General features: G+C 46.0%; 1 protein-coding gene across 1 annotated transcript; it reads left to right on the forward strand.

Annotated features, from left to right (window-relative positions):
- The first annotated feature begins 2,697 nt into the window (after window positions 1-2,697).
- On the forward strand, window positions 2,698-17,820 carry fbxl2 (F-box and leucine-rich repeat protein 2). The gene is made up of 14 exons (XM_079748932.1): window positions 2,698-3,211; window positions 7,711-7,772; window positions 11,626-11,680; window positions 12,498-12,572; window positions 12,950-13,044; window positions 13,817-13,981; window positions 14,362-14,488; window positions 14,734-14,808; window positions 15,014-15,144; window positions 15,550-15,610; window positions 15,744-15,788; window positions 15,934-15,990; window positions 16,889-17,101; window positions 17,658-17,820. Exons 1-14 carry the CDS (start codon window positions 3,182-3,184, stop codon window positions 17,763-17,765), a joined length of 1,299 nt encoding a protein of 432 aa, XP_079605058.1. The 5' UTR covers window positions 2,698-3,181; the 3' UTR covers window positions 17,766-17,820.
- Window positions 17,821-20,192: the final 2,372 nt, after the last annotated feature.

Consider the following 20,192-nt stretch of genomic DNA (forward strand, 5'->3'; position numbering starts at 1 on the left):
AGAGAGAGAGAGAGAGAGAGAGAGAGAGAGAGAGAGAGAGAGAGAGAGATAGAGCGGGCACCCTGTTTGTTCAGATTATAGCCTAAATCATGGGGGAGGTGAAGATTGAGACAAAGCAGTTTTTGAGCTCTACAGGGACAAGAGGCGAATGAAGAAGCTGGCGACTGAAACACACCAGAGAACTCTGTTTCCTCCGAGAGTGCAGCAGATTGTCTCTGGTTAGGTGTAGCACTTTTCTACGAGGCCACTGAAGCAGAGCTATTTTAAGAGCAGAGTTAATTACTTTGACTTTTTATGGAAGATTCTTAATTACCTTGTGATGTGCTGAGGTAGAAAATGACTTCACAAAAAGAGGTATACATCATCACACCCTCACCTGGATGTATATGTGCTTTAGTATCATAAATATGTAAATATATATATAATATATGTATATATACATATAAATATGTCATACTTATCCCTATACATTAAATCTATCTATATAAACCAAGTATAGTAATTTAGTCTACCCTTTTAACCAAAGTGACATTGAATACAATATTTGAGGGTATATCGAATTAATAAGTAGGTAGGGCACATAGGCATCTTGCTAAAAGGTGCCTCCAGGATAGGCCATGGAGTTGGGGTATACGCACACCGGGAGAAAGACACAGTTGGCCGTCTAACCATGGCGGAGATGGAACGGCCAATGGCAGAGCAGTAATGATGAGGGCTAGGGTTAAGAGCCATTATTAAAGACCAATTGCAGAAGACTGTATTGAATAAGAGATGCCCTCCTTCACTCTGCTGTCCACCACAATCATCAGCAGATCAACCCTAGCATACTCATCCCCACGATGACTTCAAGATGTTCAGAGTTCACCTAGACTCTGAATAGCCACCCCCTCCCACCCCGTCCCACTTATTGTATGTGGTACGCCCTGGCACTTAATGTATGTCGTACTTAGTTATAGTACTTAGTTGTGTAGTATCTTATCCTAGCTATCTTTGTTGTGTACGGGGAATGGGTTAACCTAGCGATTGTTATGTTGACATTTGGTTCTATAAACATCCCTACTGTACCGACAGCGATATATTGTTTCTGTTTCTTCTGACAAATGTACTTATTGTCTCTTTGGATAAAAGCGTCTGCTAAATGCCATGAATGTACATGTAAGTGACTTCTGGTTGGAGAGGGGACTCAAGGTTTTGTCAGAGTGTGTTTTATTGCCAGGTATGCCTTCACATATGAGGAATGTGTCATGGTTTGTTGTTTGTGCTTTAAAGGAAAGAAATGTGAGATACAAAAATACAAGGAGCAAGTGTACAGGATATTAAATAAAACAACAGGATATTAATATGAAAGCAAAATAAGAAGAAGATTCAATGAAATATGAAATTAAATATGAGGTTTAACATATTAGGTGTGTGTAGAGTGTAGGGAGAAACTCTTAAGACTGATCCGAGCTGGTTGCAGTTTCAGCTGTTTCTTCTCTGAGATGTTGAATGATTCTCAGAGATGATCGCTTCAATATAGACAAGTAGGGGTCTTCCATTTCCACGGTGACGGACCAGGTGGGTGAGGAAGACTGGCCTGGGGCAAAGCTGGAGTACCCCTTGAGCTCCACCGAGTCATGAGCTCCCACTCCCTTGCCTTGATGGACCGACCGAGCACTACATGAGATCAGGAGAAACTCTGCCCAAAGGGCTCTTTACTGTACCGATAGCGATATATTGTTTCACTTCTTATGACAAATGTACTTATTGTAACAAATGCACTTATTGTAAGTCGCTTTGGATAAAAGCGTCTGCTAAATGCCCTAAATGTAAATGTAAATGTAAATGTAATGATTGTCTTTTAGGGCGGTCCATGCTCTGTGCCCTATGCTGACAACATCAGCGTTTCACCTGTCAATCAATCAATCTGCTGATCATTCCTGCTTGTTCTCCTTCACCCAGATGAAAGGTGGTGGGATAGTGGTGAAGACAGTGGCTTAGAGGTGGAGGTCATCAGAGGCCAAGTGATTTACATAAATCCCACCATCTTGGACAACATTTTTAAAGCAACTTTATTGCTAATATTTCAGGCAACAATAGATTTACACCTGCATTTTGAATCCAATAAAAACATGATTGGGTCTTCAACCTTTGGTTAAATTGACTACAATACGTAGCAAGGTTCTGAATATGATATGTGATGGCAGATTCAAAATTGCAAGCGAATGCATTTTCTTTCTAAAATTATCCCTTCCATCACTTTGCAAAGAGTGATCGCATGTTTGTGTGTAAAATAAGGATAGATGACGCACCCCATCTAGTGGTTGACGTGACGAACGTTTCAATAGATTTGGACAATTTTAGTTTTACTGTTCATTTTGCCCCTTCAGAAAATAGTAGGCTATAGACCACTGTGCAATACCAAATTACTGACCTAGCTACTACATTTTTCTTGAACTAATTAGTCAAAAATAACAAGGGCAGTAAAGGTAAGTGAAAAATAAACGTAAATACGGTTGTCAGTCAATCTTAAGACCAAATGGCAGGTATACATCAGCAGCTATAATTATATTCATAAATTTGGTAGTCTGTTTAAAACATCGTTGTGTATTTTCCGGATCCCTCCACGACCCCACAATCAAAACAAATCGACCACGCGTGCTTTTCCCGCAGCAATGACGTCACGTAAGCCCGCCCCTAAATCTGCTCGAGCTGCAAGTTAACCGACCAAACAGACGGAAAACCAAAATGTCCCTTCTCGTTTACGTGCGCATAGTTTTATTAACATTGTGGTTTGGCAAGTGAATGTCTACGCTCGACTCTTTGTCAGGTTTTTTTAAGTAGACGTAAGATATCGAGGCCAGCCGAAGTGCGCTTTAGCAGCGACGGAGAGGCGGAAGTGAAGTCACTTGACGGGCCGTCCATGTTATTATTGTTATTTTGGTAGTTCTGGGATGAGACGGACTGGAGAGCCGTCGGGCTCCAAGACAACTGGTTCTTCGGGCCGCTATCCGCTAGCGCCGTCGTCGTCGTCGTCGCCGAGCCGGAGACAGGAGGCTCGCGGGCGGCTGGGGGAGAGCACCCAGCTCGAGCGCGGCTCCGACTCCCAGCGAGATTGGCGACCAAAACAAAACTGCGTTGGCCAAGCAGCGCTCGCCCCAGACTCGTGTGTGCGCGCTGACAGCGCCGCTGCGCCGCAGAGATGAACGGCATTACCAAGGGCAGATTTGAGGTACGATGAGAGGGATTTCGATCATCATTTTGTCTACTGTATCTTTTTAATGTTGGCAAGGGGAGAGACGGCGAGTCTGCCGTGCTATACTCAGAATGTGTGTATGTGCGTATGTGTGTGTGTTTGTGTGCGGACGTTGGTTATATTGTGTGTGCGCGCGTGTTTTTAGACTGTGCACTGGTCTAATTTTACATGCGTGAGGCGAGCCGAGGCTTTTGTTGGTCAAGGGTAATCCGAAATCCTGTTATTGTCCAGTCGCACCAGCTGACAGCTACAGCACGGGGCTTGGTGATTGCGGGACAAGAGGGTTGTGTGGCTGACGCCCAAGTCAGTCTGGTCACGGCTCGAGACTGGTACTGGACCCCGAGGTTACAGGGTTCCTCTGGGGTGGGCTATGTTGGGGCGCAAGAGGGGGTGGGTGGGGCTGTAGGGGTTATCGTCGGCTATCGTCCAGTGACAATTAGATTAGCTGAACTAAGGATCCTTTTTATATATAGACCAATGGAGTTTGGTTCATTTTGGTGTCATATGCTGTATGGTTACACGGTAGGGGGTGGCCAATATTATCATCTTGTCATTATACAAAAGCGACTATACACTTGTAATAATGGTCAATTTTATATTTATTTATTTGGGACAGAAGACAACTTGTTGCAGGTTTAACAGTTCAACCAGTAGCATCAACATGTGGCCACTCCCCCAAACATACAAGCTGAAACACATCTATGTGTTGCGCAATCAATATTTGCCAATAAAATGGTAAATGATCGAATCCCACAGGGTTGTCTTGTCGTGTGCCACCACCATTTCACTCCAAAACACCTCCCATTGTGGAAGTAAGATGTTTGCTTGGATAAGCCAGCTCATGGCGTCTTCAATAGTGATTTCATTTCTGTTGGACAGATGTTGCTTCTGGCAATTCCAGTAAATCCACACTCATCAAAAGCAGACCTACCACCCAATCAGAAAACCCTGCAGTAGAAACGCAGAAGTCACTCCTTGGCCTTATTTCTCGTCAAACCGCCATTTAGCCTTCAGAGTTGTTCAACCTGGATGTGCGTGTTTGCGCTGACTCAGACCTCAGTCACATTCCTCATGGTTTTTCAAGGACGGCACTTTCTCTCTCAGGTGTTCTCCAGCCACTAGCAGCTTGTAAATAATAACACAACTTGTGTGTGTGTGTGTGTGTGTGTGTGTTGCTTTGAGAGCGATGAGACACACCGATGGGGTTAAGTGGTTGTGTATCTTTCTGTATTGTGTAAATGTATTTCTATGTAATTGGTCTCTGACTGTGTTACGAGAGGAGGATGGTGATGGTGGTGTTAGTGGTGATGGTGGTGGTGTTAGTGGTGGTGGTGGTGGTGGTGGTGGTGGTGGTGGTGGTGCTGCCATATCAGTGGATTTCCCAAGAGGTCAGTAAGCCTCTTACAAAACAGGATGGAAACCAGCGTAAGGAGGGAAGCAACCTGCTGGGGGGGGAAGACACAGACTTAAAGAGAGAGAGAGAGAGAGAGGGAGGGAGAGAGAGATAGATGCACAGAGATAGACAGACAGAAATGGGGAGGGAGTGACATAGACTTGGACAGGCCGAGAGCGAGATGGGGCTGAGAGACACCGACTTAGACAGGCAGTGATAAAGGGAGAGGGGGGGCGAAACAAAGTGTTGGGAGGCAGAAGGAAGGTTTGGGTGTGACTAGACCCGACAGTGTTCAATAAGCCTTTTCATTAGGTCATTGTGGTAGTTCACATGCTCAGATGATGATGTGGGTCGATATCATGTCACCTTAGATCACTATAATGGACTGAGAAATACAACACATACAGCCATTATATAAGTATACATATATAACCATTACATAAATACTCAATGATGTATAGGCTTGTAAATCCGATGTGTGTTTTAATGGGTGAGTCAGCCTCTCCGGGCCATGTTGGGATGTCTTCCAGTTGGCTCAGTAATTCTGGAGAAAACCTCCCTGCTCTGGAATGTAGTAATGCCTGCACCCCCCTTGACCCAGCTCACCACACACCACCAACAGGAGTCCTGGGGTGGGACTTTGATGCTATCAAGGGGGGGAAAAGGAGAAACACGGTTTGTCTGTCGCGTCTTTACGCTGTGTCCTTTTGTTTGCGGTTCCCTGATACATTTAGGGGATTTTGCTGACGCTTTTATCCAAAGCAACTTGCAACCGTTCATTCACACACCGACGGTGGAGTCAACCATGCAGGGCTCGTCCCCACCATCATGTCTCGTCCCGAGCAGGCCAGGTGAGGCATCTTGCTCAGGGACACTACTCTAACTCGGATGAGCCGGGGATCAAACTAGAAACCTTCTGGTTACCAGTCAACCCGCTCTACCTCCTGAGCTACTGTCGACCCTGACAGTGGGGACGTCTACATTTCCCCTTTGAAACAGTCGTGAAGGAAATGCCGGCATGGCGTTTGGTCCATGTGAATAGATTTAACAGCTGCTACTCTGGTGTAGCTTGATGAATAAAGATAGAAGCCTTTATTGAGCAAGTCCGCGGAAAAAGGTCTTTCTTCGTGTAACCGTGGGCTCCGAGCTTTCTAAATGTAATAACGATAACGACCAACGCTTTTTCTCTGTTTACCCATTCCTCGAATTGAAGGTAATTTGGGAAAATCCATCCCCACTTAATCTCTATGTACTCATACCACAGTCCTCTGAGAAATGACGAGACTTGTATCCATCAACACCGATCTCATTAAAACACAAGTCCTTTGAGACTGGGTTTGTAATGAAGGACTGTCTCAGTAACATTGCTTTGATGAGTTTTAACTTGGATAAAGAGTTGACTTGGGAAATCGTAGTCTCGTTGTCGTGTGTAGATTCACTGCTTGCAATTCGAATGAATTGCCAAAGGAATTGTCAAATTACCTATAAATAAAATCATTGAACAGGGAATCCACATTTTTATAAAAACGCTGTTATTAGTTTGTTGTATTGATCTGATGGTAGTGATCGAAATACCAATCAGTGATCGATATGGTCAAATCAATATATCATCATGTCATGTCTCTTCCCTTAGGTGTCTTGCTATTGACTTTTTATTCACTCTTTATTTAGATTTTTCAAGGTTGCTGTAATGATACTAATTCCCACCCCAGTGTTAATGTTGGCACAGTTCGAGGTCAGAGGTCAGCTGAGAAGCCACATGTTCCCTGAAGGGGTACGTGGCTGGCCCTTGGGTCCATGTCTGACCTTCTCCTGATGACCACCATGTTTGATGGGTCACGGTGTAGGTCAAGAGCTAACTCAGTACGATCAGTGGTGCCACAGCTCATTGGATGATGAACATTTGTATTTGCATCATCATCAACCCAAGGCCTTTTGCAACTTAATGTGAAAGTTTGAAGTGCATCTTAGGATCATGGGGAAAACCGCACACATAACAACATGTTTCACTGCAGTAAACCGCAGTCACAGCTGGGTGACACTGATCGGGCACACCGCAGCGTTGTCTACAGTTACCGTGTCCATTGCTGTTATTCCCAGTGATGGAGGGAGTCTTCCTTTGGTTATAAACCCCCCCTGCCCCCACCACCCCCCCTTCTCTCCTGGGCTGTCTTATCTAAGTCTTCTTCCTGCTCTCTCCCCCTCAGAGCAGAGGACACGATGCGCCCTCGCCCGCCGTCTTCCCTGTTTCCCCTCCTTCTTTTGTTCACTCAGTTCCTCGCCACTCCTCTCGCTCTTTATTACTCTGTTGCTAGGGGGATGTGTGTGTGTGTCTGTTTTTGTGTGCTGTTGTGCGTGTGTGTGTGTGTGTCTGTTTGTGTGTGTGTGTGTGCTCTTGTACGTGCGTGTGTTTACGTATGCGTGTGTGTGTGTGTGTGTGTTTGCGTATGTTCGTGCATGTGAGTATGTTTGTTTGTGTGTGCGTGCACGTATAGGGGGGTCTCCTCATTAGAAAGTCAGTATTCCTTGAGGAAACAAGTGTGTCATTTGTCTCTCAGGCCCCTGGTGAACGTGGGTGTGTGCCGCAATTGAAATTCACAGAATTCACAAGGTTCTGTTCTGTCTGTGATCTGGAGTGCTCCCTTCAGAGAGAGAGAGAGAGAGAGAGAGAGAGAGAGAGAGAGAGAGAGAGAGAGAGAGAGAGAGAGAGAGAGAGAGAGAGAGAGAGAGAGAGGAGAGAGAGAGAGAGAGAGAGAGAGAGAGAGAGAGAGAGAGAGAGAGAGAGAGAGAGAGAGAGAGAGAGAGAGAGAGAGAGAGAGAGAGAGAAACACACTTTGCGGATGGCTAGGAAACCAATGAATGAATAACTATTCTAGTAAGCTAGAGGTTGACGCAACCATAAAGATAAATATAGAAGTAAATGGGAGCCTCACTCCCAAATGACGGACACACACACACACACACACACACACACAGAGTTCAGCAGTTACGCACAGGCAAGCATGCACACACACAAAGGCCCACAACATGTTAATGTGTGTGTTTTGATGTTGTGTTGTGTGTGTTTGCTGATGTCTTGCAGGTGTTCTCTAACAGCGATGAAGCCCCCATCAATAAGAAGCTTCCTAAAGAGCTTCTGCTACGGTAAGGTCAATGTCAACAACACACACAGACACACCCATGCACACGCACACTCAACCCCCCCTCGCACAATCACAAACACAAACACACAAAAACACTGAAAGATAAGGATGAAGAAAGTGCAGCATTTGTACTTTTATTCAATGTTTGTACTGGATATGGACCATGTTTATAAATTAAGCTTCAGGTCACTGCTACTGATCATTCCAGCTAGCCGTGTGTGTGTGTGTGTGTGTGTGTGTGTGTGTGTGTGTTATATCACATGGCTGAAAGGAGAATCAGATAACTGTGTGACCTACAGAGCAATGTTTTGTTCCACAGCAGCTGGGCTTGTTCAACAAATCTGGCAACACACATGTTGGACTGCAAACAACAACGGCTGTATATTATGCATGCAGACATCCATGGGATGCATAACAGCCAAGCAAAGTCTTCATATATATATATGTGTGTGTGTGTGTGTGTGTGTGTGTGTGTGTGTTTAGTGGTTAGGGGGTTGCACATGTAACACTCTCACTAGACAAAGTATGCAGGCTATAAATAGACCGTCTATGCTGGTGGGGAATACTGCCGTCCTCCTCTTGCCTGCTGTTCCAGCTGTGCTCCACAAAAAATCCCACCAGTACACTCATTATCACCCCCATCACCACACTTCTGCTGGGGAAATAGACACACACACACACACACACACACACACACACACACACACACACACACACACACACACTGAGACACACTGAGACACACTGAGACACACACGCAAACAAGGGCACCCCCTTGTTGTACGACATCAAATGACCCTGGTGATCACATGAACCCCGGTCACGTGTGTCATGTTGAGACACTTAAACAACACCAGCTGTGGTGAGCTCAGACCGGTTCTGAACTTTCTCTACACGTATCCCGGGTTGTACCGGGGCAAAGATCCCTGCTGGTGTCGAAGAGACAGGGATAAACAAGACTGTGTGCAATTTGGTTGTTTTGAGGCAAATCTGTAAAAGGAAAATATTAGTAAAAAAAAAAGATGTTAGGGTTAGCAACACCCCCGCTCCTATCATGCAGGATAAAAGGATTCTTCTTCTTAGCCGGTTTAGGAGAGGAAGTGGGGATATTTGTTGTAGTGGCTAGGGTGCTTTCCTCTCAGACATAAGGAACTGGGTTCAACTGCTGTGTGTGTGGGAGAAGCCCCACCTGTTTAGGCCTTTCTCACCATACGTATGGACCTTTGCTTGTAGTTGATCAGCTTCATTGCATCATGGATAGTGGTTCCTTTTTACTGCCAATGTTCTCCATTAAAGGATGAGAGTACAATCCTACATTGCACACTGATGCACTCGCTATCTTATTTTGGGCTGGTGTATTCCTTTATAATGTACTGTATTTAATTTGCCTGCAGTACACATTGCCGTTTAGACAGATGTTTCAAGGGCAGTGCCCTGGGGAATTAAACGATGCAGTGCGTGTGTGGGTGTGTGTGTGTGTGTATGTGTGTGCGTGTCTGGTTCGGCTTGTGTGCATGTGCGTCCCTGACTCTCGATGCAGTGTTTTGTCTGACAGCCTTGTCCTGGAAAAGCCCAAGCCACTTGCTGTCCCTCTCCCACAAAATTGCTGACTCAGAATACACTCCTCTCCACTCCTACCCAACCCTCACCGGCCATGTCTGAAAAAGATTCACCATGGCAACCTGTACCAGACCTGGTCGTGTCTTGTGTTCTTCAATGTTTTGGCAGGCTAGCCAGCGGCAGGTGAACACTCTGACGACAAACGGAGGCTTGTCCCAAATGAAAAACAAAATGACAAAAAACTAAAGTAGAGGCAGCCTTGGTCCTCAACAAAGAAGTCAATCAAAAGCTATTTTATCGGGCGACGCCCTTCTCTTGATCGCTGTGTTCCGAAGCTGTCCTTCGACGATGCGACTGAGAAACTTGGATGTTGTTTGTTGATCTCAGGGTTGATGTGGCTCCCCCTTCATCTGTGTCGAGATGTCTGCTTGGTGAATGGTCACACAGCGCACACACGCCTGGAAGAAGAGGGCCAAGCATCCACCATAGTTGTATAACCTCTCTCTCTCTCTCTCTCTCTCTCTCTCTCTCTCTCTCTCTCTCTCTCTCTCTCTCTCTCTCTCTCTCTCTCTCTCTCTCTCTCTCTCTCTCTCTCTCTCTCTCTCTCTCTTTCTTTCTCTCCATTAAACATAAATTGGTCTTACAGGACTCATCAGAATCCACTTAAGGGATTGGTTTTTTGTGTGTTGAGGTGACTGGCGGCGGTGAAAGTCCTCGTCACTCAGACGTGATTGAACCCGCCACTGTTCGTTTGTTTGGAAATTAATTGGATGGCCAATCGATGATCAACAGCCCAGTTCTTCCAGAGTTATCAGATACTGATCGACCGCATGCTAAATCCTCAGCTTCTCCAGCGACCCCAGATAGATGTGGACTTTCACACATCCTTTTTTCATGTACATTTGAGCATATTTATAAATGTCATGTGTGTGGGTCGTGTCAATGTCGTGTGTGTGTGTGTGTGTGTGTGTGTGTGTCAACCTACTAAAGTATATTAGTAGAGATAGTAGAGATTACTGACACATGTTCCAACATGCCCCTGGCCTGACACACACACACACACACACACACACACACACACACACACACACACACACACACACACACACACACACACACACACACACACACACACACAGCCATTGTCCGTGGCCATAGGAAGATAACAATGGGCAGCTCCTTTTTTTCCTTGGGTTGAATGGAAATTCCCTGTTCAGGATCCTGGATGCCCTGGCACCATGACAGTCCTCTGACCGACCGACATTCTGCGTTGTTTGTAATTCCCCTTTAAAAACATTTTGTTTCGGCCGATTCCATCGTACTCGCTTCCTTTCCCCGCATACGTTACTGCAGCAAGTGTCTGTGTGTGAGAGTGTGTGTGCTTCAGTCTGGTATGTGGTCGGGCCTATGTGAATGCCAGAGATTATTCAGTGACAGATTAATGGACTGAGCTGCCCCACTGTCCTGATCCAGCAGGCAGCCCTTTGTGGCTGCCCTGCCCACCGGCTCAGACACTGTCTCTGGGGCGGGGGGGTAGCATATGCAGTAGTGCTACACAGCAGGAGGGTCCTCTCCTCCTCCTTAAACAATGGGATTAAAAACACAATTGCATGACATGCTCCTCATTCGGCAGACTCTTTCATCAAAAGTGACTAACAGTGAAAGGTTATGGATGCATGTCATTAATGACATGTATCACACTAGTGTATCATAATCTACACCTGTTTTTGTCAACCTGTTGTCATTTGATTCAGTCCCATTATAAAAACACTAAATACAGAATACAAGCAGACTACGACAGGCAATGAAGCCCCGTTCTCAGGGTGCTTGTCTCCATTCTCTCATGCATGTACGTCCTGGCACTTACTGTACGCAATTAATGTATGTCGTACTTAGTTATTCTACTTAGCATTGGGTAGCATCTTATCGTAGCTATCGGTTGCTTCTATGACAATCTGTACTGTTCCACCAGCGATATGTTGTTGTTTCACCTTCTTCTGACAAATGTACTTATTGTAAGTTGTTTTGGATAAAAGCGTTGGCTAAATGCCCTAAATGCATATACATGTCATTAGTGAGCTGGTAGGCATCTTGCCAAGGGATGGCTTCAGGTAGACATATTGGCTAACCCCTAAGACTACCCATTCCCTCATGAAGTGAAATTATTATTCAGATGAAGTGGGTGACAGCGGGTTAGATTGCATCGCGCCCTTCCCCGGTCATCAGTGCATTGAACAGCAACCTCATACCTCGTCCCTCACTGTCTGTCTCTCTGTCCCCACTACTCCTTCTAGAATATTCTCCTACCTAGACGTGGTCACACTCTGCAGGTGCGCCCAGGTGTCCAAGGTAAGCTCCACATTTCTGACCTCAGCCTCCATGTTATGAACCTGACCAAATGTCCCTACACGGGAGTCAGGGAAACCCGAGCTCCCAGTTCAACGTTACTCTCCCCTCTGGATTCTGATGAAAAGTGTATGTGCCATCACGCCCCCCTCAGGTCATATATTTTGGAAGTGAGCCGCTTGGCCAAAGTCCACTGCAGCTGTTGGCCATTTAAGAATGATGAGCCACGCTTGGAGTCTGTGAATATTAACCAGGACTTTGAAAATTACCCCCCTGACTGCAGAATCCCTGTGGTTTCTGCCTTTGGTAGCCCTGATCCAATCAATGATATATGCACCGTTTATATACAGTATATACAGTATACAATCAACTATAAATGTACACACTACACATGTAGATATACATTACATATACTGTAGATATACACCAAGAAGTATATATATTCACTACATACACTATATATACACTATGCCGTATATATACAGCATATTTACAGTATATATACAGTGTATATACAGTATATTCTATTCTAAAGCTGGGTTAAAGCAAGCAGCTGCGAAGATCCTCCTGGAGAGAAACAGCAGTTCACAGCAGCCTCCTGGGGATGTGCAGTTTTTCCTGTCCCTTTAAGTAATACACCGAGAACCGTGTCTGATTAATGGAGATGACAACATCAGCTCCTACAGCATCTCCAGACAGGTTAAATGTGGGCACAGACATGTATTGCGTAAGTCCAACTATCAGTCTCTCTCTCACTCTCTCTCTCTCTCTCTCTCTTTGTCTGTCTTTCTCTCTTTCTCTCTCCCGTTCTCCCTGCAAGGCATGGAATGTCCTGGCCCTGGATGGCAGCAACTGGCAGAAGATTGACCTATTCAACTTTCAGACGGACATTGAGGTAGATTTTTGGGTGTATTTTTGGGTATCATTTACATGCGATCATTCATTGATGTGTGTGTGTGTGTGTTCATATCCGTGCAACTATGTATGGATCTGTGTGTTGAGTGAAGTTATCGAGCCTGCATACCCAGGAGCTTAGTACTGGGTCAGTAGACTTTGGTGCCGTCTGTGACGTCACCGCTGATCCTGCTCTGTCCCTAGAATAGTCCAGGTCATATTATTCTCTCACTCTGTTTCACGCACTCTCTCTTTCTTTCTTTTACCCTCTCCCTCCCCCGGTCTCTCTCTCTCTCTCCCTCTCTCTCTCTTTACCTCTCTCCCTCTCCCTCTCCCTGTCTCTCTCCCAATCCCAATCCCTCTCCCTCTCTCTCTCAGGGCCGTGTGGTGGAGAACATCTCCAAGCGTTGCGGGGGCTTCCTGAGGCAGCTGAGCCTGAGAGGGTGTCTGAGTGTGGGGGACGCTTCCATGAAGTGAGGCCCCCTCGTCCCGCTGCCGCACACACTGACTTAATGACTGTAGACCCCTCCAGGGAGGGGCCATACGGAGACATGCACTGTAATGCGACTTGTTGTAGACATCTCTGTCAGTACATACATGCACACTGTGCTTGTACAATTAAAATAGCATGCTAAGCAGTCCCAAGGACGGGATTACAGTGCATTCAATTAGCCTGGTTTCCCGTTTCTGTCTGATGTGTCAAAGCTGATGTTTCCATTTCAAAGGGATATTTCCTTCCAATCAATTTTAGACTAATTGGGTACAACGGTAAGACGATGAGTGTCGATGCACCTCCCACACCATTCAGGATCATATTGACCTGTTTTGGGTTTGGCTGCCTGCCTCGGGTGGTAAGCTTCTCAATGAATATGTTCAAAGTTCATTTGAATCTGTGCCTGTTGTCAGGTTCCGAAGGAACTTGGGAGTAATTTCATTTAGCCACATTATAACAATTGTAAAAAAAGAATAGAAGTCGGCTATGAAACCCCTTCCCTCTGGGTACTTTTGTCTCTTGTCTGTTTTCAAAGATATTCATTGAGGATTAGGTTTTCACAGGAAAAACAATTCATATCAAAGACAATCAAGAAAGTTTCAGTGATTGTTCTAGAACATCAAATCACGTCATTTTAAGGGATATTTTGTCGGTGAGATTCCACTAAGCGGCTCCCCGGTGTTACTGCTTTCCTTCACTTCCTTCCGCATTCACCAAGTGCTAACGCGTTGCGCCACACGTCTGCCCCGCAGGACGTTCGCCCAGAACTGCAGGAACATCGAGGTGCTGAACCTGAACGGCTGCACCAAGATCACAGACAGCACTTGCCTGAGCCTCAGCAAGTTCTGCTCCAAGCTCAAGCACCTGGACCTCACCTCCTGCGTGTCGGTCACCAACCACTCCCTGAAGGCCCTCAGGTAGCGTGTTCGCCCCCCCCCCCCCCCAAAGGCCTTGCTGTGGCGCTTCAGGCTACACTCTCCAATACCCCATCCCTCTGTATTAAGCCTAAGATGTCAGCTTGTGCCTTTTCCTTTCTCTCGCTCTCCCCTTCTCTTTCTCTACTCCCTATTATATATATCCAGCGGCAATGATTAATAAAAAATATATTGTCTAAAGACTGTAATGTCAACGTAATTACACAGTGTGTGTGTGTGTTCCTTTGTGTGTGTGTGTGTTCCTGTGTGTGTGTTCCTTTGTGTGTGTGTGTTCCTGTGTGTGTGTGTGTGTGTGTTCCTGTGTGTGTGTGTGTGTGTGTGTTTGTGTGTGTGTGTTCCTGTGTGTGCGTGCATACGCACAGTGACGGCTGCAGAATGCTTGAGATGTTGAACCTGTCGTGGTGTGACCAGATGACCCGGGACGGCATCGAGGCCCTGGCCAGAGGCTGCAACGGCCTGCGTGCACTGTTCCTCAGAGGCTGCACACAGGTGCTGCTCTCACACACACACACACACACACACTATATGTTGCTTTTTTGTTTTCTTTCGTTTATTAAATATAGACTCATAATCAATATCATTGGCTGCAAACAATGGCAGCACTAAACACACACGTATATCAAACGTTGATAGGTCTCGTTATTTTATTGTCATCCATTTAGGATGTGGCTGTGATAAGCACGGCTTCATTTAGTTTAGCATATTCATGAGTAACCATGCACGACGCGTTTCAGTTGGACGACGGGGCCTTGAAGCACCTCCAGAAGCACTGCCCAGAGCTCACCACCATCAACATCCAGTCCTGCACGGTGAGACACACTGCTGTGGGCTGTGTGAGGGGGCGGGCGACAGAGGGGCTGAATGGGAGAATGAGGAGTGACTCATGCTCTGAGAGAGCGAGGCTGAGAGAGTCGGTGATGTTGGGGTGGTGGTGGGAGGTGTGTCTGAAAACACAGCACCTGAGGGCCAGCGTGCGGCAGTAACCGGGGTGCTCTGATGGGATGTTGTCCGCAGCAAATGACGGATGATGGCATGGTGAGCCTGTGCCGCGGCTGCCACAAGCTGCAGATCCTCTGCATGTCTGGCTGCAGCAACATCACCGACGCCTCGCTCACCGCACTGGGCCTCAACTGTCCCCGGATCAAGTGAGGGCGGCACGTGGGCCGCACACACACACGCATACTCAGAGACACCTCACACACAAACACACACACACACACACACACACACACACACGCATACTCAGAGATACCTCACACACACACACACACACACACACACACGCACATTCAGAGACACAATCACACACACAAACACACGCACACACACGCGCATAGGGACACGCACACCCAGATACTTGAAGAGACACACACACAGATACACACACACACACGCACACCTGTTTCCCTGAACTACGTGTTGACATTGGCATGCTTAAAGTGAAACCCAACACCTTTGAAAGACAGTCAAATTTACTACCGCGCCAACATCACAGTAAATTCCCTTATGCCCTTTCACTATGTGTGTGTGTGTTTCGTGTGTGTGACCAGGATCCTGGAGGCTGCACGCTGCTCCCATGTGACTGATGCTGGGTTTACTGTATTAGCCAGGGCAAGTGTCTCCCCTTATTATATCTCTAGAGCCAGTATATTCCTCGGGAGTATTACTATCATAATAACTACATCTATTTATAGTAGTTATACTATCCATCTATTTTATGTTTTTTTCCCTTTTTTATTTCCAGAATTGCCATGAGCTCGAAAAAATGGACTTAGAAGAATGTATTTTGGTAAGACAGTTATCAAGAACTTTAAAATACATGCATACATTTGGCCCACTCTCTCTATTGTTTGACGATGCATGTATTGGTCTGAATACGACACGAGCCATGTGACTGTGCATGAGTTTTTACAGGAGTCTTTTGTCCCCAACAGCTAACTGATAACACCCTGGTCCAGCTATCTATACACTGCCCTCGGCTGCAAGCGCTGGTAGGCCTCCCATACAGTCATACAGTGTGAATGTAATGTGTGTGTAAGGAACCAGCCATGATTGGCAGTCCTGTTACTGGAACATAATGTACAACGGGGGCCGTGATGCGGCCGAGGTCAGGCCCAGGTTTTATGACTACGGCCTAAATACCTTATTTTCCAATAACGGGACAACCCAGAGCGGCTTATTCCAGTTATCAACAACTATCGGTTTTAGTTCCTTACATCTATAACTAAATCAGATTAAATTTAATTGTTGTTCTGCGGCACCATGAGTATATTGTGATGCGTTGTCAAGGTAACATATGGTCGATAGTGGTATTTGATTGTTGTTAATGTTGGATATGTAGCACCTTGATTTGAAATTTTCTGAAAGGCTGTAAAAAGATGTCCCACTATTTAATAATATATAATAACTTTGCCACACCCTGGCAAAGTTTTTGACCTATCGGATGATTCAACAATGCTGTGGTAAATGAATAAAATCAGCTAGCTTTTCAGCTATGTTAACATAATTACACAATAGTTTTCTACTCATCAATTAGCCTTTTAACACGATTAGCTATGTACAATGTACAATTGTACAATGTACAATCTAATGGTACAATGTACCATTAGAATACTGGAGTGATGGTTGCTGGAAATGGGCCTCTGTACACGATCCAGATATTCCATTCAAAATCAGCTGTTTCCAGCTAGAATAGTCATTTACCACATTAACAATGTACTGTATTTCTAATTAATCAAAAATTTCATTGAAAAAAACAATGCTTTTCTTTAAAAAATATGGATATTTCTAAGTGACCCCAAAATTTTTAATGGTAGTGTATATACTGTGTCACAGTATAGCTGTCTCTGCCCATCTATTCACCCTGATTGTCTCCATGTCCCCACTCAGTCCCTGTCACACTGTGAGCTGATCACCGACGACGGCATCCGGGCGCTGAGCAGCAGTGCCTGCGGGCAGGAGCGCCTCACGGTGGTGGAGCTGGACAACTGCCCCCTGATCACGGACGTGACCCTGGAGCACCTGAAGAGCTGCCACCGCCTGGAGCGCATCGAGCTCTACGACTGCCAGCAGGTCACCCGGGCCGGCATCAAACGCATTCGGGTCAGTGAAGCGTGGCCACCGAAGGGAGGGGAAGGCACCATTGGGCTGTTAGAAAACACAGAACAGTACAGGGTTGAATGGGATGTTTTAGGATTGTTTGAAGAGAGTGCTTTTCCCTTCTCTTCTTGTGTATCCTCTTCTCTCCTCATCTTCTTCCCTCCTCTTCTCTCTTTGTCTCATCTCCTCTCCCCTCTAAACTTCTCTCAACTGCTCTCTCCACTCCTCTCCTCTCTCCTCTCCCCTCCCCTCCTCTCCCCTCCCCTCCCCTCCCCTCCTCTCCCCTCCCCTCCTCTCATCTCTACACTTCTCTACACTCATCTCTTCTGCCCCACCTCTTTCCCTCCTCATCTCTTCATCTCCCCATCGCCACTCTGCATCCCTTCTAATTCTCTCCTCTCCTCTTCCTCTCTTGTCTCCTCTCCTCCCCTCTCCTCATCCACCATACCGTTGATTATTCTGGAGACAATGAACCCATCATCCACCGTTCATCCTATTACCTCCTTCATTACGCTTGTGGCTGTCTGTCTGTCTCTGACGCCTGTCTCTGGCTCCACAGGCCCACCTCCCCGAGATCAAGGTCCACGCCTACTTTGCCCCGGTGACGCCCCCCCCCTCAATGCACGGCGGGGGCCCGCGGCTCTGTCGCTGCTGCATCATCCTCTGACAGTGGAGAGCCAGAGGGGGGCACCTCTGTCTGCAGGTCCTGCTGCTCTGAACTAGTTGGGGGGTGGGGTGGGGTGGGGTATAGGGGATAAGGGGATAGCGATTTGGGATGGGGGGGGGGGGGCTGGACCTAATCACTGCTCCTGATGATCAACTGATGATCAACACACCCAGACTGATTGCCCAGCAGTTAGTGATCTATCAACTCCCCCCCCCCCCCCCCCCCCACCCCCCTGCTCTCTCCCCCTCATGCTAAGCCATAGATTCCATGGAGGATGAAGAAGAGTGTGCAGAGAGTGCTGATGGCTCTGGGTTACACTGGTGTGGTAAGGTGAGGTGGTGGTTAAGGTGAAGAGATGTATGTTTATTTTCTCTCCATCCTTCCCACTTGGCCAGAACTGGATAAACAATTGACTTAAACCAGCCAGCCCACCCCACCAGCATCCTCCCAGTGCAACCCCTCCCCCCCCTCCAACCCTAAGTAAGTAGGTGTCACCTGGACAAGAAGAGATGCCGATGCAGAATATCTCTCTGTATCTACGGTTCCAGCAGTTATAGGGGCTTACAACTCTCATACAAACAAAAAAACTAAAACAAAACAAAAACTGACGATTCATTCTCTGTGGAATATCATCATCATCTCAACCAACCAATGACACAGCAGCCCTGTCGAACATGGGGTTATTTTGTGAGCGAGAGCCTTGTGGGAAGACAGGAACACCCCTCTGGGGGCGTGGTCTGTGCTGGTCCACCCAACATGGAGGGAACACCATGAAGAACAGAATAGAAAGGATCTTATTGTGCTTTGGAGAATGTTCTCAGACATTTCACTTCTATTTGCACGGAGAATGTTTTGCAATGGGCGGGAGCGAAAAATTGATATGATAATTACAATATCCGCTACTGAAACTGAGAATAGAGGCCTATGACTTTTTAATTTGTATTTTTGGTTTTCCTGTGCTTCTTGTAATTGTCCATGCTTTTTTGTCGTGGGGGGGGGGGGGGGGGGGGGTCCTCTCTTGAAAAGAAAAAAAGAATAAGAACATCAAGAGTTTCTATTTGACATGAAAGGACCGTGTGCCAGATCTTCAGCAGCAGAAGACATGCAGTTGGCTGTGAGCGCTACCTCTCTCCAGGATGTGTGGCGTAATGTTGCACCATAGGCCCTTATCCAAACTAGGCCGTTGCCCTGTCAGCTAAAGCTCCTTATAGTACCACCAGAGACCTGTTTACCTGTCTGTCAATCACACAGACCACACTAGCTTGATTTGTGCCCGCAACTTGGTCTCCGTTTACAACTTTAGACAAAGATTAGCAGCGCAAACATAGCCAGCCAACAACCAACACATCTGTTCTGCTCATTTGAAGAAATAACTTGAATCCATGTCCAAATTCTTTAAAATGTACTTGTTGGACTTGTGACGAATCAATTCACATGAATTGCAAATAACGGGGGTAATGAACATACCTAGTTCAAAAAAAGCTCTAAAAAGCTTTGTAAATGCTTTTATGTATCCGATGACTGTGGATAAGCAAGGACAGGTTTAGACAATCACTGATAACCTTTTGGAGGGAAATTTGGTGTGGTTTCCTGTGACTTGGGGTTGCTCTGCCCCCATTGGATTAGGTCTGATGCAGTGAATACTTTAGCTTGACGCTTAACGTGAAGAAATTAATTTACAAATATTTGACCCAGAATATGTGAACAATGTGGTATAAACGCCCTAAATATAACAGACAATTGTATTGCCCATTCAATTCTACACAACACCGGTGTGAACTTGAACATGATTGGTCAGATGAAGATAACAATTGTCTTTTTCAATTGCGGTCATTGTGTACGTGCCCTAGCATTTGTGTGACCTTTAAAGAGGGTCTTGCTTCCGTTAAAAAAACAACGAATTTATGTCAAACAAGACACACACTATGTGGCAGCCAATATGGATTCCCATGGATGAGTTGCACAGGAATACAGTCGAGAGGGAATGTGAGTAGACGGATTATAATGTGTCGAGGCTCAAATGCTGACTGAGCGGTTCGTCTGTATTGTATCCCCTCGCTCGGACATCTGTTTTAACAGAGGTTTTATGTCGAAGAAATACGTGAGTAAATAAATGAAAATGAATGAATAAATAAATAAAGGTATCTAATAGTAAATGTATTTCCACTCCAGTGTCATATTTGTATGTCTGCGTGTGCGCTTGCGCGAGACTTCATTCTATTGAACACGAGATGGCACCCGAGAGCCATGTCATCCACAGACACACCCACATAAACACTGCGGATCACGGTTTAACGACTTATAACACGGGTCTCCTTTGGTAAAAATATTTTATACGTGTTGCATTTTGGTGTCGTGCGGCCATAAAAGAACACTAAATCAACGAAACACTCAAGTAAAACCCAACTGTCTGACATTTAAAATCAG

Source organism: Pollachius pollachius (assembly GCF_949987615.1).
Source record: "Pollachius pollachius genome assembly, chromosome: 13".
Taxonomy (NCBI): Eukaryota; Metazoa; Chordata; class Actinopteri; order Gadiformes; family Gadidae; genus Pollachius; species Pollachius pollachius.

Excerpts from the sequence above, each read along its gene's own strand:
- fbxl2 (XM_079748932.1), top strand. The coding sequence starts at position 3,182 with ATGAACGGCATTACCAAGGGCAGATTTGAG. Across the intron at positions 14,809-15,013 it reads TCAACATCCAGTCCTGCACG|CAAATGACGGATGATGGCAT; the intron begins GTGAGACACACT and ends TGTTGTCCGCAG. Across the intron at positions 17,102-17,657 it reads CCGGCATCAAACGCATTCGG|GCCCACCTCCCCGAGATCAA; the intron begins GTCAGTGAAGCG and ends CTGGCTCCACAG.